At 39.0% G+C, this 24,953-nt stretch overlaps 2 protein-coding genes across 2 annotated transcripts in view; one reads left to right on the top strand and one right to left on the bottom strand.

The window, feature by feature from the left end:
• Positions 1–1,821, top strand: part of flt4 (fms related receptor tyrosine kinase 4) — a 43,062-nt gene extending 41,241 nt beyond the window's left edge. Inside the window, exon 30 of the mRNA XM_053324263.1 lies at positions 1,204–1,821. Coding sequence (XP_053180238.1) covers positions 1,204–1,423 — 220 coding nt within the window. The 3' untranslated portion in view covers positions 1,424–1,821. The remainder of the gene's footprint in view (positions 1–1,203) is intronic.
• An 811-nt stretch (positions 1,822–2,632) lies between these two features.
• ergic1 (endoplasmic reticulum-golgi intermediate compartment 1) lies at positions 2,633–23,147 on the bottom strand. The gene is made up of 10 exons (XM_053324271.1): positions 23,009–23,147; positions 13,955–14,016; positions 11,046–11,118; positions 10,429–10,523; positions 7,872–7,996; positions 7,151–7,255; positions 6,991–7,051; positions 6,637–6,737; positions 5,697–5,819; positions 2,633–4,185 (listed from the first exon to the last, which is right to left on the bottom strand). Exons 1-10 carry the CDS (start codon positions 23,026–23,028, stop codon positions 4,078–4,080), a joined length of 873 nt encoding a protein of 290 aa, XP_053180246.1. The 5' UTR covers positions 23,029–23,147; the 3' UTR covers positions 2,633–4,077.
• Positions 23,148–24,953: the final 1,806 nt, after the last annotated feature.

Here is a 24,953-nt window from a genome sequence, read left to right as displayed (position 1 = left end):
GATGTAAGTATAGTAAATTTGGCAAAATGGTAACAAAACCTAATTGAAGCATAAAAATCAGCTACTGATAAGAGTAAGTTAAAGATAGAGAGGAAATCTACTGCCACACTGACACACTATACAATGTGACACATGGAAAGAGTGTACAAATAAACATGTGAGCTTTATGTAAGTCATTAGCATGATGTAACATCCCATCGAAATGTGTTTGGACAGAGCAGATTACAATAGAGCAGCATCTGGAAATGGTAATCTATAAAACTACACTATTCTGAATTCTTATGTCTTCCTTTCTATCCTCATTGGAATCTCACATGTACAGATAGTTAATATTGTTCCTATTGAAGATATACATCCTTAAAATTGAGTCAAGAATAAACAGCACATGGGACATGAATCATTTGAGACATTAATCTCATACAAGTGCGACTGTGGCTCATTTATGTTTTGTTGGAGAACAATTGTACAAATACTTGTCAAAGGTGAAACTTACTCTTGGTTTTGTTTTGTTTTTTGTTGCCGAGTTATTCTTTAAGTTTCAAGGTTGATTTATGGTGAATCACTTGACACTTTTGATGAATGCCACTCCACAGAAATTAAAGAGCACAACGTTTTCAATTTATGATTGGTGAAAGATTTCAGTCTAATGAAACAAGGATGTAACTAGTAACCTGAAGTTACAGATATCCATAAGGAAGTTCAGTGAAAATTACAATGGTCTCCTTAGTGACAGTTGTAACACCAACCACAACCTAACCACACATTACACAATAAAATATGCCCCGCAGCATAACATTCTCCAGGTGTTCGACATGAAAGGAAAGTGTTGAGAGACAATTTCTTTTTCTGTTCAATATGACATGTCTGTCGAGTGATCTACTCTAATTTAATCTTTGCTGCCTGCTGAGGTAGTCTACTAGTTAAAACCTGTCATAACTGCAATGAATACAGTTCAAATCCAGCTGCAGACATTTATTACATGTCATATTTCTCTCTCCCTTCAATTCCTGTCATCTCTCCATTGTCACTGTAATAAAGGCATACAATACTTTGCCTTTATTAATACTAGTTTAATACTTTTAGCAGAGTGATGAATATTGAGCTCAAAGATGGACATTTGTTGGCATTTACAAATTTCCCCCTGAACTCCTGATACATTAATGCAATATGTAACTGAAATGTTAATATTTTTGCTCTCTCTAGTCGTGTAGGCAGCAGCAGCAGCACAGAGCCTCTCACAGCCTCTCATGGTTCTCTGGGTCGGAGCAGTGGCGCTGGCAGCTCCAGACACCGTCCCAACTTTTTCAGCCAGCTGTCAGGACAGACCTTCTACAACAATGAGTACGGACACCTGTCCGAGGAGGGCTTCTGCGATTTCTTCTCCTCACCAGAAGCCCCCTGTCTGGCCTCTTCTAATGTGTAATCTTACCAAAGATGTAGCCCAAGAGAAAGCAAAGGGTTTAAAAGTGGGCAGCTTAGGTTGAGTGAGGTGTACAGACTTTAGTCACATTCCAGTGTTGTCATGTACCTGGTCTGGTTTGTAGACCAAAGTCTGAACAGCCTATAAATCCCTAACACCTGAGCTGACCTCTTCTCATCTCAAACTCTTGCTCTTATTGGACTGCTGCCTCAATAAATGGACTGAGCTATATGTGCCTGAAGTTTCTCTAACCAGCCACTGGGTGGCAGCATTATGACAAAAACAAACTAAGTATTTTCTATGCATACATTTATATTTTTATCTTTTATATTCAGAGTATTCTTCCTTCATTTGTACAAATTATGACTCATATGGGAAGAAATAAAGAAATTTATCTTCTTCCTGGTTCTTTCTCTGTCTGTCTATCAATTTAGAGCTGAATTACTCCAGTGTCATTACAGGTTCTAAGTGCGATTTGCATTTGCCATGCTATGATAAATTACAGGTCCCCAGTGAACTAGAGCCACAAGCTCTGTGATGATCCATGCGATGGACCAATTAAGGAATTGTGCATACATTTGTGAATCTGTATCATTTAGTGGAGGTGGAGACGCTTAGCTACACGACACCTAGAACAAGGAATAAGTGACGAAGGTAAACAGAGGGATGTAGAGTGAATAGGAGTGAGTCACACTAAAGCACCTCTTATCAAAGCTGGACGTAAGCATGATGACAGCTGTGACAGCTTAACACCCTCTTATATGCTCACATCACAAATGACAACCTGCCTGCACTGTGTTGACTCTGGCAGCCAGCGGAGGGGAAAAAAGCAGTGTCTGGGTGCAAAGTCTGCGACATATACACACTGAAGCCAAGTTAATGTTTCGAAATGAGAGGTGCAAAGGTTCTATTTTCAGTTTCTAAGACCAACTGCTGATAAAGGCACCAGCATAAATGTAACTAAACTGGACTTGCTTCTGGATTTGGAAACTGGACACTGTTTCAGGAGGAAAAAAGTTTTTTATCTGGCAACTTGGAATTGAAATAATTGTCTTTTATAACAGCAACTTACTTCCCTCAACAACTGGGACACCATAAGCTGGCTCCTTTAAAGTTTTAAATTAAATTAACTAATGTCTTGCCTCTTTAGGCCAGAAAAATAAAATCTCAATTTTGAGGTACGTAACACAGATCTCAAAAGGGAAATCAGATGAGTCATATCTATATTTACATGAACCATCACAAGAACAGTTACACTCAAACTGAAACCTGTTTAAACAGGAAATAAATTGCAGGCAATTTAGAGCAACATGAAAACACAACAGTAACTTCTATAATGCCTTTACTTGAGGAACAAATAGCATTACAGAGTAATTTGAGACAAGATGAAATGGATGACCTTTAGAGTAAAAAGACCGGTTTTGAGGATCTGTGATTATCACTGTCCTGGATCAGAAAAGCTGCGCTTTCAACAGTATAAAAGAAAAAAAAGAGACCCAAGAGTAAAAAAAACATCTTGGCTTACAAAATATCTCTGCAAAGAGCCAAACTTTTACATTTAACAACTTCATTTAAAAAATAAACCCCATCAGTCAACACATATATGTACCATGTAAATCAAATCTAACAAAATCAATTTCTCATAGAAAAAACTAAACATTCACTACATTTTTGGCAAATACTGAAATTGAATGACAAAGTCTCTTTTCCGCACATATTTCTAAACAAGGACTTAACAGTGGTGATTAACGGCTTGGTAAAAAATGGACAGAAAGTTAGACAATGAGGACTGTATTGAAGAATAAATGTCTGAAACCTGAATCTACATAGATGCTATATAGCATGCTGTAACATGCATGACAGATCCTGTGAAAATGCTGCTTTTGGTGGCAGTCACAGAGGAAAGAAAATGAGAGCAGATGATCATTTGGTGAAGTGGAACAGCAAACCTAAAGGCACACGGTTTTAATACTGGGAGATAAAAATAGGAGATGAGCTGAAAAAAAGAGATCATATAACATAGTACAAAAGTTTTAGAGACAGTGTAAGTAACAGGAACACTTTAGAGTTCAGGTATTTATGCCACGTACAGGTTTATAAACCCAAACACTTCCTTCAAATGAGTAGTCCCTTTTGCAGTATGGGGGATCCAAACACAGGAATTATGTGATTTTAACAGTAAATCATACAAATTAATTTCACCCATAATTCCAAAGCTTCCCTATAATTATAATAATATATAGAGCAGACAGATTTGTGTCTTGGTGCCATGATTTTGCATTTCATCACATAATATCAGCATTTTTTCTTATTACTTCATTCTAAAAATATCAGCTGCAGCCTTCAAATACCTGACACACAGTACTTTAGATTTCATCTCCACAGTAACACAACAGCTTCCCTCTCCTCTCCTGACACTGAAGACGGAGGAAGCGGACATGTGATAGTCAGCGTCCACACATCGTCAGAGCAGATGGAGCACCGAGAGGAGCTTCAGTAACAGAGATGCGGCCACCTAGCCTGGTAGTTAGATCGAGTGCTGGAGCCACTTCATTGGTCATCCACAAGGAAGCTGGTTCGAGCTGGAGTGGATTTAACTAACAGGCTAGGTACTTTGAACTTATAAATAAGATGTGAGACGGGTTGAGGAGTGGTCCTCAGGACATTTTTCCTATCTGGATCTTCTTCCAGGCTTCTGAAGCGGTGAATATACAGGAGTCAATGATGCCTGCAACTGTGAACGTCCCTCCAACGATGGCACAGATCTACAGAAAAACAATTCTCTCAGTCAGACTCTTTGAAAGTTTTGGACATTTCTTTCTATGGTTATAAATGGCTGGATATCAGCTGGTTTTAATCACAATGATACATTACAATGACATTTCAGTATGTGCTAGAATCCAGCAAAGAGTCCTGCTTAAGCTTGACTCACAATCTTGAGCCATGACTCATGATCACGCTATGAGCATACTCATCTCTTGCCCATGCCTTAAAGTCATGACAGACCTAAACAACACAAAAGACCAGTAATGGTGCAGCTCATCAGCTAAGCAGCCAATTTAATGCTGACCTCATTATCAGTCAGCAGGAGACTTTCCAGATGATGTGATACCTTCTAAGCCAAGAGTCCTTTCCTGACCGAGTCAGGTGGAGGCAGATGAAGACAAAAGGGATTTGTGATGTTAAATTTAAAAGACCTTTTATGAGGCCAAAGAGAAGAAAAGAAACCTGAGATGGGGGGTGGGGGGTGTCGGTGGGTGGAAAGTTACACGTATAGTTTCATACCCTAAAAGAAAAGAAACTGATTTATTTGGTTGGGGGAGGGTGGGGAGACGGCAAGCTGTAAACGAAACACTGACATATCATCAACTTATTAAGTTGATGTAGCTCATATAAATGTGTTAGCATACAGTTGCCTTTGCGCATATCCAGCAGACAAGCAGCAACATGTGCATTCATTTGGAGTTTACTAACCAAATCCAGTATGCACTCTCTTGTTAGTTCATTTTTGCCCTCCACCAAACACCTGAGGGAAACATCTGACTCTTTAGCTGCCGAATGTGACGCTAAGTTCAGCAGCTTGTCTTTAGCTCGTCTGCTGTTTGTTTTGCTGGGCATATAGTGTACAGTGAGTTTATTTTTAAGAGGTTTTTTTTCGATGTAAACAGCTGTTTTTTGTGCCTGAAAACAGCCTTATGAGAGTGGTGAGTGACACAAAGCAAGCTATGGGGTGTAAAACCAAAATAATAAGCTAAAAGATGCTAATGTGCCCCATACAGCTGAGAACATTTGATGAGTCAGGTGATACTCAAGCATCTCTTAGTGACACTAGTCATTTTTTCCTATAGTAAATGGAAATGGACTCAATGGAAAATATATAATCACTGCTGCTTTAAAATAACACATGTGACACGTTTTTTATGCTGTAATAATTCCTCTTGTTCATATTGACCTTTAGAATAGCCTTTTCTTAACTAATTAACATATGTGTACAGTGATGGAAGACACAATCTGCAGTCCTCCATCTGTGCAAAAATATATTTCTAAGTTTATTTTAAGCTAATATCAGCCACCCACGTGAGTCAGATAAAGTCACTTTCTTTAGAAGGATCATCTAATGATCAGTATGAACAGGAGGAATTATTACATTAAGCAAGACCAGTTTAAATGTTCATTTGGGCATCTGACTCAAAACAGGTCCTGTCTTGAATTATAAAACACTGAGTATAATAAAAGGATTTTTGACCTATTAAAACCCAGAACAGAATTCACTCACTGTTGTGATGAAGCGGTACAGGGGCTGTCTCCTCTCTGTGTACTTGACTGTGATTGGGCTGAGGTCATATCGGAACCAGATGGCCGGGATGATCCTGCCCGTGTGGCTGTAAGCAACATATTCCTGGGGAAAAAAAAGAGACTGTGTTACAAATTTGAATGTGTTTAGCCTGGCAAGAGAATCCATCTAATCAACAATGAGGCGCTTAATCCCATTATGTTTAGAAATCCATTTAGAGCAACTGCTCTAGATGAAAGGATGAAATTACAGATTGATGTGTAATTTCATCCTTATCTCCAGTGGTGGCAGCAGTGTTTATGAGTCATTAGAAAATTGGTTTTGGATAAAGTCACTCTAAAGTCATAAATGATTCATTGAAAATGAATTTTGGCTGAATAAAACTCAGATGAAGTAAGTGGGAGGAGGCTATGTGCTGTGAGTTATTGTTATGTGATGAAATGACTATCATTGAGTTTATACAAATCCCATTTCTGCAAAAATCCGTCCTAAATTACCTTAAGTATAAACTTGACAATATTAATAAATTTAACATGGAAAAAAAAAGTCACTTCTGCACTCCAAGCACGGATGTGTGCGTCAGCTGGACCTTTATTTATGTTTTGGCAGTGAGATTTCTGAATATTTCTCTCAGGCCCTCATCCTTCCTGCTTCACAGCTGACCTGCACTGTTATTACTCCAAACTTCAAACCCAGCTGTCAGTCAACAGAGTTCTAGGAACTGCATTTATGGTTTGTTGACATCTAGGGAGTGTTTCCAGTCACTAGGGGTGAGCTTTCACTTCCGGGTGAGTGCACATGTTAACATGGTGAAGTATACTCTGGCCATATGTTGGGAAGGTCCCACTGCTTCCATGACAAGTGCATAAACAACATATGACCTAATAGGAAAGAAGGAAAGTAAAAAAGAGGAGTACAGCACCTTGTTGGCTACCGTGTACTGGTAGGAGAACCTCTGTTTGCCTGAAAGGTCTTCATAAACTGTTGGTACGATCTTCAGTATGTAGTCATGTGAGGCCAGAGCTGCAAGGGAAACAAAGTTATTTTAATGAAAAAAGGCTTCTTCAGTGCACAAAAACAGATGCAGCTTTGATAGTCACGCAACATGCTGGAGCCCTTCCGTCTGCAGTGTCAGCTGTCAAGTTTCCATTTAGTTTGAGTTTGATAGCCGTACACTAAGTGTCACATATCATTGTATCATCGTACGTCAGCATGCAGACTTTGAGTAATGTCACACAGCAGTAGTGCTACGTGCTGCTGCAGCATGCATACGTACGGTTAGATGACAGCTTGTCAGCTCCTCCTAACGCATTGAAGGCGCCTTGGACTTTTCGAACCTGTGAGGGGAAAGTGATCAGTGTTTAGCCTTAAAAGATCTTAATTGCTTTACATCTGTTTACATGGGTGTTTGTTTCAGTCAAAGTGTGCGTCTCTACCTGCAGCTTCTCTCCAAAGGCCAGTTTGTGTATGATGTGGGTCATGTCAGGGCTTTGAGGTTGGGCTGTAGCGCTGTGTGTCGACACATGGAAGTTTCCTGGCACCTGAAGACACACACACACACACACACACACACACACACACACACACACACACACACACACACACACGCAGAGTTACTTCATTTTGTCTCAGTGACACCTCCGAGTACCTGCAACATATTTAGTTAACTAATGACCAAGGCACATACACACTTGGTCAGAAACTAAATGTTCCGCCGGAAGACAAATCTGCTCACATAACACGATTCACATATTTCCAATTTTTCCATGAGCAAGAGTGTTAAGTGTACAACTGCTGGGTTAATCATTTTAAGTGTACTGGAAAGACTGATGCACACAATGGGACAAACAGGGTTTCACATGGCCCAGACTGCTGTGCACTGTCATATGAAACTGATCCCATCTAACATAACTCAGTTTAGCTTGAAGGGGAAACAGGTCTCAGACAGGGGCTCTGCCTCAATGTTTCACTCAAGTCAAGACAAATACACATACAGTACAGTCCCACAAAATATCAGGCCTCTTATCCACTTACTGAGCGCAAAACACAGAGCACTTTTATATTTCTCTAAAGAGAATCGTCCACATAAAGCAAATCATTCCTGTAGTAGTGAGAATGAGTTATTCTTCTCCAATCCACTGCATAATGAGGCCTTACTTTGTTGATGGTGAACTCTCCTTCGAAGCGACATCCATCTCCCTGATTGAGAGCAACCTTCATCGAGTTATCTATGTGACCGACCTCATGGCGGCCCATCTCATCCTGGATGTCCAAACCCACCACTGTGAAAAGAAACAAGGCAAAAACAACAGGAGAAAAATTAATTGCACACTGAAGAATGTGAGGCAAAGTGGTCATATAGTATCTTCTGCTTGTTCCAAATTTGTATTTTTCTTCTAATTAATTGACTGGCAAATCAATATATAATGAATAAACAACAATTTTGAGAATTGATTTTAGTCTGAAAATATTTTAAAAATAATTAGTTTCCAGAGGCCATGGTGGCGTCATTAAATTGCTTGTTTTGTCCAAAAAGCAGGAAGCAGAGAATGTATTCTTAATTAAATATTTTATTGATAATCAAAATTGTTGTAGATACATTTTCCAGTTCTTAAATGAGAAAATGTGCAGTTTTTTTAGTTTTATAACTTGATTTTGATCATTTTTAGCCTTTAGATAACAAAGTAATAATAATAATAATAATAATAACTCAAATTTACCCAAGTGCTGACACAGTCGCAAAACAATCAATAAACATCAGAACAGGAATTATCACCAAGTCAAAATATTTGGTTATTAGTAGTTAGTTGGTAGTTAGTCACACAAAACAAACTATTTGAAAATGGGCATTTGTTCCAGTTTTTTGACTCATTACAGATGACATGATTGATAAAACAAGTAATTAATAGATTAACTGAGAGTGAAAATAATCTTTAGTTGAAGCCCTTTTCTTTTCTATGGAAGAGGATTAGGAATTCAGAATTCTAACTTTAATCTCAGAATTCTGAGAAAAAAGTCAGAACTCATTTTTTTGCCCATATTGGCCCTAATCCTCTTCCGTACTTTTCACATTCACAAAACCAACTTTTTTTGTTAATATAGAAAGAGAAGAATAAAGAGAGAAATTCTGAGTGTCACTGCAGAGTATGACCCACAAAGTAAATACATGAAGCCCAAACAGACCACCTCTGCTGTCAGTACCACTCAGCCGCCCTCTCTATGTCTGTGTTTTTCCATCTAGACCTCCCTCCTGCAGGCCGCTGTGCGTCGGCACACTGGCAGTGGCCTATTTTCAGAGGCTGGCAATGTGTTGGCTGACAGCGCAGAGAGAGATGTCTGCTGGATGTGTGCTAAAACCTCCACATGCTGCCTGTCTGACCTTTGACATTCAAGACAACTTCAAATCCCCTCCCCAAGTCTAACCCTCGATCTCAAAATATAGCGCACAAATATAAGTCAAGTCTGCTGCTGCGTGTGTGTGTGTGTGTGTGTGTGTGGGCTGGTTGTTTCTCCTTTTTAAGACATTTAGAACTGGAAGTGTGTTCACTTAAAGTGGATCGAGAGTGTGTGGGGGGGGGGGGGGGGGGGGGATTATTATAAGGTTATAACACGCGGTTCTGCTTTTCCATGAAGTCACAAATAAAGACCTGGCAATCCGTAAAGGTCAGTGGAGGGAGTCGGTGTTTCACTCTGGAATAGCACAGCAGATAAATAGTAAAAAGAGATGGAAATGCCAGCTTTCCATAATGAAATGATTTCTCCATCTGAGTAAATTTGTAATGGATGACAAACTGTTTGGAAGCCTGGAAAATATACTGATGTACAACATTAATTCACTGGGAGAAGTAGGGCACGGTAAACATATTTATCTCATTACATTGCAGCTGCAGTCTGGTTAGACCAACGTGTCTGAGCTGGTATTTACAGTAAGAGGGCCCCCACATCTCTACAAAAAAAACCTGCAAATAAACAAAACCACCATACACACAATCATCAAGAGCTTTAATTGGAAACGGCCTTTGTTTAGGCATGCCACGAGTGAGCTCGTCTCAACACATGGCCAGCAGCTGCACGCCTGCATGCCAAAGCCTCGCTCGCAGAAATCTGGACTTAATTTTTCACACAAGCATTTTATTAGCTTTGCCATTTTTGGATATGGCTCGAACTGGATGAATGTGTTCGTTTTTTGGGCTGCCCGAGCTTCGCCAATGCGCGCGTGGCTTCAGTTGCCTGTTTGATTTGTCATTGGGCATAGTTTCTGTGGGGAGTCATGATGAGCAAATAACCGGTGACTGCTCTCCGTCCTGGCACGGCTCAGACGCCCTACCCACTCCTGACATCGGACTACAGCAGATGAGCCAGCAAAGGCAACTGTGTGTCAAACGCAGATTGCGGCTGTGTGGCAAGCACGAGATCAAACAGAGGCGACGCAGGCGGGAGGCTGGGCTAAAGTCTAGCGTTATCTAGGAGCGTGCCACAACACAGCCAGATAAACAAACCATTATGAGGTTTTGAGAGGCTTTATCTAGGGCATCATTTATCTTTTTCTAATGTGCCGTGTTATGATAGGGCATGGCAAATGATACAAGTGTGATACAAGCAGGGGGGGGGGGGAACAAGCCATAAACAATATGAAAAGGAAAACATACAAACAGGAAATGTAGTGCAGAGAAATTGAGTGTTTTATATATGTATATATTATGTATATACTCACAATCACAGTGTAAGTTTGGCAAACTGATGTTTAAACTCACATCTATCTTCCCACCACTGTCTTTATCAGGATCATCCACATACAGTTCATTTACACTGTGTGAAAGACAAAAGAGAAAGCAGTTAGAAATTTCATCCAAAACAAATCTTTTAATGAAAGTAAAAAAAAAAAAAATTAAAAAAAAAAGTCAGTCTGAGTCAGAAAAAGACAGTTTTCTTCCCCCAAAATACGTTCTTTGCACACCACTTAAAAAGTCGGGGATTCATCTTTTACCAAATTGTGAGGACAGAGCATTTGTGTTTTGCCATCAGTGTAATTTCCTTCCTGTTACGCCCTCCCCCAAGTCATCCCTTATTACACATTGGCAGGAGGCTGACGCATGCAAGAAGCCAATTTCCTGTGAGAAAATTGACTCCATTCATTGGTTACGACACGGGCCGAGCAGCATACATCATAATGAGGGCATTGACATTCAAGATTAAGTCCCCGTCTTGTGTATTTCACAGTGCGGGTCCTGTGCGTGGCAACGACGGACCTGCCTGTTGATGAAGTGTGTTTTAGCTACAGGATATTACAAGAGGAGTGCTTACTCAGAGATTTAACGGTGTAATACCTACATTTCAGTGGCTATGAATCCCGTCAGCTCAGACAGGAACAGGAAGAGTATAAAGACACAGCAGAGGATGGAAACTGTGGGCAGAGAGGAAGAAAGTCATAATGAGGACTTTGTTTAAACTTTAGACACAGTCGTCATTACATATGGCACCTATTTCACATTAATATCAAATTACAACAGTATTTCAAAGAATGATGCAAACCGAATGAGCCGGGCATGGCTGACCTAAGCTATTGACATTAATGAAATCACATCGGCCGTAAAAAAAAATTCCCTAAATAGCTGTTTTACTGATGGTGTTAAGCCTGCCATTACGCAGGTTTTTAAAAGATCCTCCTACACTAATTACACATTAAATACCAGCACAACAGGCAGCCATTACAGCATATCTGCTTTGAGAGAGGTGAGGTCATACTACATAAGTCCTACAAACAGCTCATTTTAAGTTTCCTTCCTGACACAAACAATGACAATCACCCCACACCAAAAATGGCTCCTGCAGAGAAGGTTAACTAAGCAGGATTTCACCAAAAGCTTGAAAGAAACCAAATTAGGAGTATTATCCTTCAATAATAAGTGCTCTTGTTCATTCTGAGCCAAAATAAAGTCTGAGCTTAAAAGGAGAAGCGGCCAGGCTGTCTGTTTCCTTTCATATGTCAAACTAATCAGCTGAAGGGTCATATAAATTGTTGTCATGTGTTTACTAAGATAAATATGGAGGGAACTGATCTGTCTGCGCGACTGTGGTCTATCTGGTATGACGAGAGCGTTGGTCACAGAGCTCTAGCCTCAGCAGGTGAGGTGTGTTTACGTAGCAACCGTCTCCTAGGATCATACAGTCACATGACCTTGTGGTCTGTGGGGCGTCACAGCCAAACTTGTGGCTGGTGCAAGCTTTGCAAAAGGTAATGTTTAACTAACAAACAATAGGGAGTGTCGCTATGACACATAGGTTACTAATTCAGGTTCATCAAAAGACTTGTACAGTAATTCATTCTGAAGCATCAAAGGGCATAATAATGTAAGAGGATTACTAAACATCAGAGTAATGACCTTCTTATTTAAACTATAACAACACTGTAATGGAAACACTGACATTTTTTTCATTTAAACTCATCCTTCCCATTGCTCACAAGTGGAAACAAAAAAAAGTTGTCTCCTTTTACCAAAAGAAGAAGCTTTCTTTTTCAAAAGCTGTGACACAAAGAATTGGGATACAATAACACCATGAGTCAGTCAGTGACATCGGAGACTAGCCTCGCATTTCCGTAATCAGATGTACCCTTTTTGTTTATTCTACTACCCAAGGCCCACTTTCCACACACAAAGACAAATGAGAATATTCTATCAGTGCAAGCAGGACACACAAATATTATGACAGAAAGATCAGTGGAACAAAAGATTGATACACATGTACACATACACAAGCACTATGTCTAAAGCAAGAAGGGCTCCGGAAACCGCGGTGGCAAAAAACAGGTATTGTTCAAAGTAAATACCGTTAAAAATTGAATTCAGTGGAATGTGGCCCTAAAAACAGAATAACAAAAGCAGACGGGGTCAAATATTTGACCTTTTTGTGAATAGGGGGAGTCTGTTTCTGGTTACCTCTGAACCACACAAGCCCAAAATGTAAGCTGACCTGCGGCGGCTGAAGCAATAACAGTTGTCTAATATCCACATCAACCCACTGCCCTCACCGCGAGACAGTGGATGGAGACAGGAAGGGTGTCGACTCGAGAACAGAAAGAACTTCCATCCACTTCCTCTTGGGTGGAAACTGTGGTGTATATCTATAGCAACTTCATTCTCTTCCTTCCCTGTCATCCAGGAAGGTGTTTCTAATCTGCTCAAAACTGGTGGCTATTCATTGACAGCACTGCTTATTGTCATCAGTTTTGGTTGAGGTTGACGTTATGCTTGGTGTCATCAGCTGAACAATGAATAACCAATACTTAAGGATGACTGAGGAAGCAGAAGTGTGTCATCAGGTCTTTTGCATATTATCAAACGGTGAATAATCAATACAAATCCTTGAATACACAGTGACTTATAGATGACAGGCAGGAAACCACATGACCTGTTAGGAAACACATTTAGATTTTCACTCAAGACATCTGGGGTGCCTGAGGTGATGAAAGAACATGATCATTAACATTCTTATCATACTGGTTGTGCTAAAACAGGTTACTACCCCGCACTGACTGACTCCATCAGGATGTACCTCACTGTTGGGACAAGCAGGTACTTGAATACAGCTGTCAACTCCCCCTCCCCCCCTTCTTAAAATGTTCCTCAATATCATTACCCCACTGAGCAGTGACTCTTACCTGTTTTTGCTTACTTGATGAAAACTGCACACAGAAGCAGAATGTCTTTATCACTGCTGCTGGACTTACAAAGTTTTACACTAGTTTTTGCCATTTTAGAGATGCAGGCCAAACTTTGGTTCAAATAAATACAAACAAAAGTTAATTGAAAAAGTACTATGTGGATGAAAGTCCAAATATTTTTTGCAGCCCATTTTAAAACAACACCCATATTGAAAACATATTGAAATCACTGCAACAAACCCATGCTATTATGACCATTCATGGCTATGTTAAGCTTATGAAATGACTGAAAGGTTTATTATGAATAGTGTGAACAGAAACATTGAAAGGAATCTTTTGACATCTTGATAATGTTGCATATTTGTGTTCTTGTCAAGAGTTAGATGAGAAAGATTCATAGCACACATTCCACTCTCAGCAAGAAAGCAAATAAGTGGATTTCCCAAAATATGGAATTACGCACTAAACATTGTTTTGTCTGTTATTACATGGTTTTCAGTAATGAATCAGGTAATGTCCAGTGGGTATCTGGAAAACCCAAGCTTTATAAAAACAATTATAAACAATGTGCACTCACTGAAAGCTCCTGTGTAAGTGGGCTGGGTGAGATCTTTTGGCACTTTCCTGTAGATATCAAATCTGGGGAGAGAAAGAAAGAAAAGGAGAAAAAAAAGGGAAAGGAGGGGAGGGGGGGGGAGGTGAGAAAAAAAGAAAAAGAAAACGTAAACACTACGTGCTGAGAAAAGAAGCACATTCTGTACCCATCAGGCTGTGCAATATTACAGAAGAGTGGTGGAATGTTAGCTCTGGACCACGGCCATCACACACACACACACACAGACACATACACACATACACACATACAGACACACACACAGGGTTACACCTCTTCCTTTGAATGTCTGCCTTGCAATTCTGACCTAACCCCAACAAAGGTCTCTGACACTCAACATATACACAGGGAAACACAACGCCCACAAAAAATCACACACACACACACACACACACACACACACACACACACACACACACACACACACACACACACACACACACACACACACACACACACACACACACACACACACTCCAATGAAAGCCAACTAATATAAACACATCTCTTGTAACAAATTAAATCATATGGTTTGATTTTCTTGGCATTAAGTGGAACCTACATCGTACCACCATCAGAGACAGAGGCACACTGTGGATGTTGTCTATCGATATCTTTATTTTACACGTTTGCATCCCCTTGGAAATTTTCAGAAAAGCTAACTTTGTGCATGTATCAGTGAATCAGTGGCGGAGGAGGATCGTTACCACCTGACACAATAAACTCTACTCTTGTGAAATGCTATTGTTGCCTATTTGGGGAGATGAGGCGGGGGGCGGAAGGGGGGGGGAGAATCTGCTACTTAACACTAAAACTATTTAGGTTCACGAGTTCTCGCGCATGTCCTTTTTGGGCAGTGAAACATTTTCGACCCAAACTCCAACGCTGACAGCGCAGGCCAGGCACCACCCACTGCTCTCCTTTTCTCCCTCTCACACTCTCCTTCCTCATCCCCTTCCAAAACAGTCACATCTGTTCACATTTCTTCCACCGAGTGCGCCCAGGGAAATAATCACAGCTGATGCAATTCAGGGTGGGGGAGGAAGTGGGAGGGAGGGCTTCCTGTTCGGCCCAAAAACCTGCTGCTTCACTCGCTTTCTCTCCTCTCTTTGTTTTTATCTCAAGGACCCTCAGAGTCCTAAACACCCTAACCAGCATCCCTCTCTCTCAGCTTCCCCATTAGCTCACTGTGTGTTAATAGCCGACCTGGCAGGAAGTTTAGTGCAGGGGAGCTCAGTATCAGGCTCAGAATACTTCTAGAGTCACACATTTCCTGAAGGGTCATGTCTCCTTCCTGACCTGCTGTCCACCCAGCCACACTGACCTCCAGACAACCAGGCAGGTGGAGCAGGTCTGCTTTAGGGATGAACACCACTATCATGTATAAAACCTTGAAACTCCATAAATTTGACCTCAGTTCAAAGGCTTCATGCTCTCCTGTGTGTTTCACTGTGAGGGAAACATGCATGATCCATGTTGTTTAGGAAATCTTATCAACTTTCTTTGGATAAACTTCTTTGGATGGACAGGAATTAGAGTTGTTTCACACCCATATAAAAGCGCACTTTTCCCAGGAATTGATTCTTCTTTGCTGCTCCCAAACAGCAGCCTACATAGCAAGTTGCACTGTGTAGCCACTTGCGACTACTGTTTAAGGGCGGGGAGGAGGAATCAAATTCTCTGTTATGGTAATGTTAGCCGCTAGCAAAATGTCAGCAATTTGGCAATATTTTATACTGCATAGTCCCCCACCAGTAAACCCCATAGTAACCTGTGCAGTATGCAAGGCTTTAGTTTCTAGGGGCGGCAGTAGTGTGGTCAATTTCAACACCAGCAATCTTATGAAGCATTAGAAATCATATCACATTTATACAGCTGTTAGTATGAATGTATAATTAGTATTATATATCTGTTAGTATGAATGTATAATTAGTATTATATAGCTGTTAGTATGAATGTATAATTAGTATTATATAGCTGTAAGTATGAATGTATAATTAGTATTATATAGCTGTTAGTTTTTGCTTTGGTATTTGATGAGAACTAAGTATCGCCAATACAAAAGGTCAGACATCAGAATCACTATCAGGAAGGGGAAAAAAATGTTATCCAAGCATCTCTAATAGAAACAAGATGCTAGTGCTTAAAAAGTTGGCAAGTTTTGGGATATAAAAGTATATAACGTTAACTATATGAAATACTGTTTACATGTAATCTATTTATATGTCAAAGATAAGCCACTGATCTTATTTCATACATATAAGACTTGTACAAATCAAGTGTATCCTTATGGGTAATTGTACTGCCATGAATTTAGGATGGATCCATGTAAATTCAAGGTCTGCGACAATTAGTCCATTGTCAGAAAATGAATGCAGCTGTTCTGATAATATACCAGCTTCATGTGAATATCTGGTTCCTTTAGTTTCCACCGAGCTGGAGCTGGTGGTGGTTCGGAGGAGCCAGTGCCTGACTAAGCACCAGTTCTTTGCTTTTCCACCACCAAAGCTCCAGCCCGGAGCCTCAGAACGGGAGCCAGAGCGAGCACCAACTCTTTGCTGGTCTAAAGCTAAAGCAAGAACCGATTACGTCAGCGGACTGGGGGCGGGGCTAACGTTTATTAGCCGGCTAGTGGGGCTAACGTTCTTTAGCTGACTAGCGTGGCATTTACAGAGGGTTAAAGATTTGTTGATTAAAAGTACTATCATTATCTCTTTTTTTCCAGAGCTGTCGTCTTCTTCTTCTTCACTGGCTCTAGCACTAGCTCCTAACTAGAACCGGCTCCAGCTCGGTGGAAAAGGGGTATATGATAGTAAACTGGATATCTTTGGGTTGTAGACTGTTAATTGTATAACTCACAATAATACCATGAAATCTGGGCGCTTCATACTTGAAGTAGTCAATAATAAAAAAGAACTAGGACAGCACTCCAAACTGACTTTTTGAGTGTTGTCCAAGTCTTTCTTCGTCTTCATTATTGGGATAAAACGTGACATTTTAGGTTGAATCTTGGTCTTTGGGAAACAGAAATGTTATACTATTTAACTATCAAAGTTATTATATCACCCAAATATAAATGGTTTATTTGTACATTTAAAGATCACACTTCACAAAAATCTGTATATTAAGTTTGACATATTTATTCTTTCAATTGCTCAAACTTCATTAAAAGTGACAGCCGAGTTCATTTTAACTTTGAAACACAGTTTTGAAGTCTGTATGTGCTGGAAACGTACGAAATAGCTGCACGAGCACCAACACATATATTTAGCAGTCACTTATTTCCCACTGCTAAATTCGAAAGTGAGCCAAGAAACAAAATCTTACACGAGACACAAGCTGGCAACTGATGTTACATGTGAATTGCAAAGAGTATCAGCTGGATACAGTGGATATATCTGGACACAAGGTGTGAGTTACAGTTTAAATGATAGGTATGAGATATAAATTAATGTCATGATAATTATACCAGTATTACCTCATTGTTGGTGATTGAGTTGTTTTTAAAAAAATCATCATTATTAGAACCCGACCAATATATCAGCCCGGCCAACATTAGCCTATCACAGATATATCGGTATTGGCCACATGTTTTCCAATATGCACCAATATCTTAAAAATAAATTAAATTATATAGGAACCATTTTATGTGTATTTTATCTTTTGTTCTTAAATTAAGTTGAACATATAAGTTTCTTTGTTTGTACAGTTTTTTAAATGTAGTTATTTGTAATGATTAAATTCACAGTAACGTTTACTGTGTCATGTGACATCTTACAGTATACAATTGAGTTTAATGTTTAACAGTAAAATATCATTCTTCCATTATGAATCTTTGTCACATGTTTTTCGATAACCACATTTGGGGATGATTACAAAAACATGCATTACTGTATATCAGATAATAGGCTGATGTATATCAATATTGGAACTTTTTACTTCTTATTATTGGTATCAGCATTGGCTGCAAAAGTCCAGTGTGACTCAGCATTATTGTTTTACGGGACAATTGTGCAATACATTTATTGCCCCCGATAAAACTATTTTTAAACTGTAAACTGTGGATGGAGGCCAGCAGAAGTAGACTGACTAAGCTGCGGTATATTTTTCTCATCCCACTGTGATACTAGAATTGGGTCAGTACTGAACATAACATAGTATTGCAGTTGAAACCTGGAGACTTTGGCATAAGCAAAACTGAACTTACTGAGTTACACTTAAACAGAGATGAATTAATAAATGAAATCATTAATTTAGTAGAAGTTAAATAACCTTTTCTTTTCTTAGATCTTTGTCCCAAATAACAAAGACAGAGGCCAACACAGTCATGAAATTAGATAAATACTCAGTTTGGCAAAACACTGAAAAAAAGGAAGGTAATAAAATGATAACTGATAGAACTGATAGAACTGATAAAGAAGCTTCTCATGTGTGACCACATCTATTAAAAGGTAATCAAGACCAGCTTCAGGCTTACCACCACAAAATGCTGATGAATATGAGCAGGAGAGCCAGCAGCTTCTTGAGATTAAAAAGAGCAAAGCAGACTCAGATGTGATCATGTGGGCAACTTTTGTTTGTTGCATTACAAACACATTATTGTAATACATCTGGAAAAATGTGAATCATTTGTAATATTTATAAGCACACACAGTATGATTTGTTTATTTTAAAAGACACTTAAATCATCACTGTTCATGTTTTGATATTTAAACAACAGTATATGTAGCATTTTTGTTTTTTAGATGATTTGATGTACACTTAATACTGTGCATTCATCAAATAAACTATCTATGATGTAGTACAGTAAAGCATACTTTAAATGGAACCTGCTGAAAAGTATATTAAGTTTAAATGTGTTAAGTAATATGGTAAGACAGCATTTACACTTCTAGCATTGTAATACATAATCTAAAATGTAATGATTTTAACATTTTTACACAATTATTATATATTTTAAAACGTACTGCACATAAGTTTACTTAAATACTTCGAGTAAACCTCTGATATACTCTGACACATTTATTTTTAGGTGAGGTGTGAACCCAGTTTCAGTTCATTTCCTCATCTCAGAACACTTTGTAACCATGAATACTAATTCTGCCTCTTGAGAGTTCACCTCTCGGTCTATTGATGATGTTTGTAATTTCCTGAATTACAGTCAACACATCTCCCTCTGTCACTTCCTCCCGCTCAGTCTTATGTAAAAAAGGGCTCCATGTCTTGTTTTTAGTAAGGACATGATGTACCAGCATCTCTCTGCTGACACCAGGAAACGAAAGCACAGGGCCGCTTTTTTTTTTCTTTTGTTTGGATAAAAGGGAGCCTTGCTAAATAAATCATATCGTCCAAATGACTCAGAATGTGAGTCAGTAGTTGATCTATTCCATGTACAGTTAAGTACACCCACATTATGGACAGTTAAGGTTCTTCGTCTCATATACGATCATCTTACATCACGAGCTATATAAGTCACACATCCCCATGTAACTTTCTTTACATAGATTCTATCCAGTCATCAGCTCCAAGTGTGTATATAGGCTATCAAAACAGCAAATAAGTCACCCATCACCGTCAAGATCAAGAGATATTCATGTGAGCATCCTCTCTCTGAATGAAGCTCTAAAGTCATCATGATCTAATTGTCACAGGAGCAAACACTGCATCATCAGGTCAGCCCAAACAAGGCCTACGTGTGTCAACATAATCTGAGGGTACAATTAAACTTGGTGATAAAAGCCTGTCATTTATTCATTCACAAGTATGTAATAACAGATACATGTGGAAAGAACAGGTATGGGTCCATTTGACAGTTTAAAGTCAAGATTATTCTGGCCAAAATAATTGTGATTAAGAATATTTTCATAAAATGTGCTTAAAACTTCAAATTTGCACTACTGGTTTTTAAAGTGAACCAACAATCAAACAGCGACTGGAGAGACGGAGCTTCTCCCTTGTGGCTGTTTAAAATAAATGGATATCAATATAGGTGTTAATGGTTTATGTGAGCGAGCCAGACAGCTTTTTCAAGTCACTCATTCGAGAGTGTTTTCTGAATGGAGTTAAACAGTTTCAGACTGACCTTGATGGATGATTTGTTCATGATGGGGCCGCTGCTGTTGTGGATGCTAACTGATATTCAATAAAACATATAATCAATTGGTCCATTGAAACAGACTGAATGCTAACCTGCATGAAGAAACAAAAACAAAACAAACTTCTGACTTGGCTCACAATACAAAACTTGTATTATTATAAAACACTACTATTTAAAAGTGGGTAGAAATACACTGCTAGTTTCTTTGAGTTAAGCCTAATCGTATGAACAGAATACAGCCAGTTATTATTGTTATTATGGACACTCCAGTATCAGTATGTCTGCTGTTATTCTACATTTTATTCACTAGATCTTGCTGTCAATTACCATGAAAAGCCTAAAACCTAAAGCTAAATGAATCATTTAAAAAAAGGAAAAAAAGTATTGTGTGTGTATCAAAAGCTTCCATGACCTCCACTGTTGTCTGGAAATCTATTAAAAACAGGTCAATAAGCCACTTGTTGCAGTGGGTGATGTTCTTTCATTACAATGAACACACACACTGACACACACAGTTGCTGTCAATACTCACTAGATGTGTACCACTCCGCAGAATAAAATAGTCCCCCAAAAATGCCCCATCTATTCCTGTTTGAGTAAGTTTTGCTGAAACTTACAGTGCCCAGCTGTTTAAATCAAATGACTGAGCCTTCATTCAAAATGTAATTATGTATGATCTGTTAGATGTGTTCAGTATAGGTGTAAATAGTGTAAAGAGACACACGTCAGGAAGCAGTGAGATGCGCTAACATAATACTGCTTTTGCTCTTTTTAGGAGATTTGTTAACAATAATAAAAACACAGAATAGCACCAACCTACTTTAACATTCAACTAAACTCATGGTACTTGTGATGTGGTTACTGTACTCGATACAGCACAGCATTCTTGGAATACATATAGTGCTACCCCAGCGCGTAATCAATGGGTGTTACACACTCTTGAGAAACATCGAAACATCGAAACATCGAAACACTTGGTCAATCATGCCGTGTCCAGCTGTTGCAATGCAGGCTTTTGTATAATGAAGGCACTAAGTGAAGCATCTGAGCAGGACATGAACACTTCTGATAACCCCATGACACATCTGCTCTCTCACACAGGCACCCATCAGCTACTGTAGTCGTGCAAATGAGAGTTACACCACATCCTGCCTGTTTGTGTGTGGTCTTTGAAACTAACAACTAGTTTTCATTGATAATCTGAAAAATAACTGTTGATTATTTTGATAATCAGTTACATATCTTGTGTCATTTTTCAAGTAAAACAGTGAAAAACATGTTGTCCCTATGTTCTCTGCTTTAAGCTTTTTCTATGATTGTAAACTGAATATCTGGATTTTGGTCACATGAAACTTTGAAGCTGTCACGTTGTGCCCTGAGAAGCTGTGATGGGCATTTGTTTTTCTATTTTTCCACATTTTATTTACACTGATCAATTATTCACCTAATACCTGATGAATAATCAAAACATTATTACTTTACATCTCTTACTTTTAAGAAATGTATACTTTTTGGTCAACTTTAGGAAAGTATAGGAATTATGGTTAGGTTAAGTGTGGTTAATGAAAATGTACTGTAAAACTAGAACTACAACTAATGATTATTTTTATTATTAATGAATCATTGGGTCAATAAAACATCACAAAATCCTGGAGTACAAGGTGACGTCCTCTGGTCTTATGTTGTCCAACCAACAGTCCAAAACCCAAAAATACTAAATGTACAGTAATGACAGAACCTTGTCACAGTAAATGTTTGGCATTTTGAAAAATGACTTAAAACTATTAGTTGATTATTAAAATTAAAAATGTCCTGTCAGACCATGACTATACCATTTTAACAGAATACAATGAGTATCTGCTGCTGCCTGATAGTATGCAAACATCCTGTCCCTTACTTTGATTAGGGTGTGCTCTATTGACAGTTTCAACGGCTCCACAGGTGTGACTATTAGCTCTGTGCCTGTTGCACAAGTATTAATACCAAGTCTTTGAATAGCTGTGCAGTGCCTGTAATCAGGTGTATTTCTGACTGTTTTTGAATGTTTATGGATTCTGGGTTTCTGGGTTTCTGGGGACCTTCTGTGTGGGGTTTCCATGTTCTCCCCATGCCTGCGTGGTTTCTCTCAGGGATCTCTGGCTTCCTTCCAAAGACCAAAAACAAGCAGGTTAAGTTAACTGGTGACCCTAAATTGTCAAGTGGTGTTACTGTAAGTGTGAATGGTTGTCTGTCTCTATGTCAGCCCTGTGATTCACTGGAGACCTGCCCAGGTGTACCCCCACCTCTCACCCACTGTCAGCTGAGACTTGCTCCAGCCTCCTCTCTGCTCTATCCATTTATAAGCTGCATAAAAATGGATGGACGGTTACACTCATTTACATTAAAAAAAACATATTCAAATTATTACGATAAGACTTTTCTGGGTATCTATACCAAACAAAGATGTGGTATTTTAACACCTTCAACAAATATTGTGCCTCCTGTGATCTGAAAATTGCACAAGGGCACATATTGCGATCTTGATCAAGTTTCAATGAACTGTTCACACTTATTAGAAGACTTCTACAGCTTTAAGTTGTAAATGAGACAGGCCATCACAGCTGGTTAGTGTAACACGCAGCTGTGACAGCACTGTAAGGTTTGTCACTTCAGGATGGATGAGCAGACCTGCACATGCGCAGGTCCACCCAAAAAAGCATCACTCCCCCCCCCCCCACACTCAACAAAACCTCAGCCACCCCTAAAAACAATGTAGCTCATTCATGCCAAATGTGAACCTCTCCCGTTACAACTCTGACTGGCTCATTAGCAGGCGATGCTTTGCCAACCCGTTAATTCATGCGGAGCTCGCAGACCGTAAAACCCCACCACCACCATCCCAGTATATCTGCCACCAAAGGGAAGGGAAGCCCCGTACTCACCTCCTCACATCGAAAGGCATGATGCTTGCACGTTTGACAGGGGGATCAGCGGACAAAAGCTACAAACAACGGGAAACCACACAGCTTTCTCTCCAATGATACCGGTTGTTCATCGGTACCGGGCTGACGTCAGCTTAGGACGCTTTGCAAAATCCTATTGGCTGAGAGCTACCTCCGGTGTGCTGTGATTCTGTTTCCTGTTAAGAGCCGGGCATGGGCTTTATATCTTTTAGTTCACATTAAGCGTCTATAAATGTAATTAAACGACCTCTCGTTGCTTCAAATAATGTCAAATTGTAAAAAAATAAATGAAATTAAAATGTAAAAAATACATAAGTAAATATAAACCAGGAAGAACGTTTCGTATTGTTTTTTCCCCGATAAAAATCAGTCATTTAATGTTGCCTATATTAGTATTTAATTAACTAAACAACGTGGATTACATTTATATTGCTTTATACAAATAAAGAAAATAACTACGCTATCATTTGATCATTTATTTAGTTTTTTGCTTGTTGTATTTATTCATTTGAAAGAACAAAACAACTTTAAATAAGATAAAGATGGGAGACATTTTTTCTGTTTCTGGCAGGATATTAAAAAGACCTAAAAAATAGAATAAAATGACACATCTTGTCAACTTCAGACACAGCATAATACACAGTAGCCTACATATTAGGGCTGTGTATTATTTAAAAACTTACAATAGCCTACCAATAACGTTAAAATGACATTACCAACACTAATACTGTACTTCCATCATGTGAATTGAAGCATTCAGCCATGTAAAATGCCCCCCCCCCACCACCGTCCTGCATTAATATCTGTCAACTATGTGAAGGCCTGTATATCTTATGTTTGACAGCAGGATGCAAAACATGTTGTCTTTAGCAAACTAGACAAACTATTATGTTGGCCCCATGCATGTCAACTAAATTGTTTGGCTGATAATTTATCAAAATGGATTAGTGCAAAGGGGTCACCAAAGGAATATCACTTAGTAATTACAAACTTATGTAATAGATCAGAATAAGCTGATGTAAAGACATGTTCATGTTCAAGCACTATGGTGTTCATTTAAAAGTAAGAAACACTGTTTATTCCACATATTAGTTTCCACATATTGTTCACATATTAGTTATTCTTTGTGAAACTGTGAAACAAAGAGCTAGCCTAAACATCATGCTTTGATGTGGTAGAAAAATGCATCATACATCATACATCATACATCATACGGAAAATCTACTAACTCCTTTAATTAAGGCTTTCCCCATAGCAACACAAGGTTTTTGCATTCCATACACGTACATGAACAAAACATGTTTGGCTCAGAGAGTGTGCATGTTGTTGATACACTATAATACTGGATAGGCCCTGTATTTTCCCATGATGGCTCAGCTGTTACCCGTAGTGACAATGACAGTAAACAGTCAAGTGTGACAGTGAGATTGGACCACAAGAACTGCCTTGCTGTCATCGCCGTTTCACTTCCCTTTCTGGATGAGAGCTATGGTCGGTTACAGGCTGTAATTATGGGAATCAAAAACAGAGTAACTGCTCACGGTCTATTTTCAGAGCTCAATTTAAATATTCTCTCTCTAACCGTCAGCAACAGAAACGCACACAGTTGTGATCTTACTCATTTCATTTACCTAAACAACCTCAATTGGAGACATTTTTGTTTAAACACAAGTGCACGTTCTGGTTTCATGCTTGATCAGTTTTGCTGACCAAACAGCCACATCATTTACGCCACAGACACATCAGTTTAGTCATTGAAGTTTTTGTAATATTTTTGAACATATGGGAAAGCTCCAATATGCAAACTTTACATAAACTCCAACATGAAATGAAATGGAAAACAGGGCACCTGAGGAGTTGAAACTGAGAAGAAGGGAAACATGTTCTACTTAATAGAAATACACATCTGCTTCATTGGGACACT

Source organism: Scomber japonicus, chromosome 8 (assembly GCF_027409825.1).
Source record: "Scomber japonicus isolate fScoJap1 chromosome 8, fScoJap1.pri, whole genome shotgun sequence".
In the NCBI taxonomy this organism is placed as follows: Eukaryota; Metazoa; Chordata; class Actinopteri; order Scombriformes; family Scombridae; genus Scomber; species Scomber japonicus.
The sequence above is the reverse complement of the archived record's forward strand: the minus strand, read 5'-3'. Positions and strand labels throughout refer to the sequence as shown.

Coding starts and splice junctions, on each gene's coding strand:
- ergic1 (XM_053324271.1), bottom strand. CDS start 23,028: ATGCCTTTCGATGTGAGGAG. Junction 14,017..23,008: donor ATGCCTTTCGATGTGAGGAG/GTGAGTACGGGG, acceptor TTCTCTCCCCAG/ATTTGATATCTACAGGAAAG. Junction 7,997..10,428: donor GCCAAACTTACACTGTGATT/GTGAGTATATAC, acceptor TTCTTTTCACAG/TGGTGGGTTTGGACATCCAG.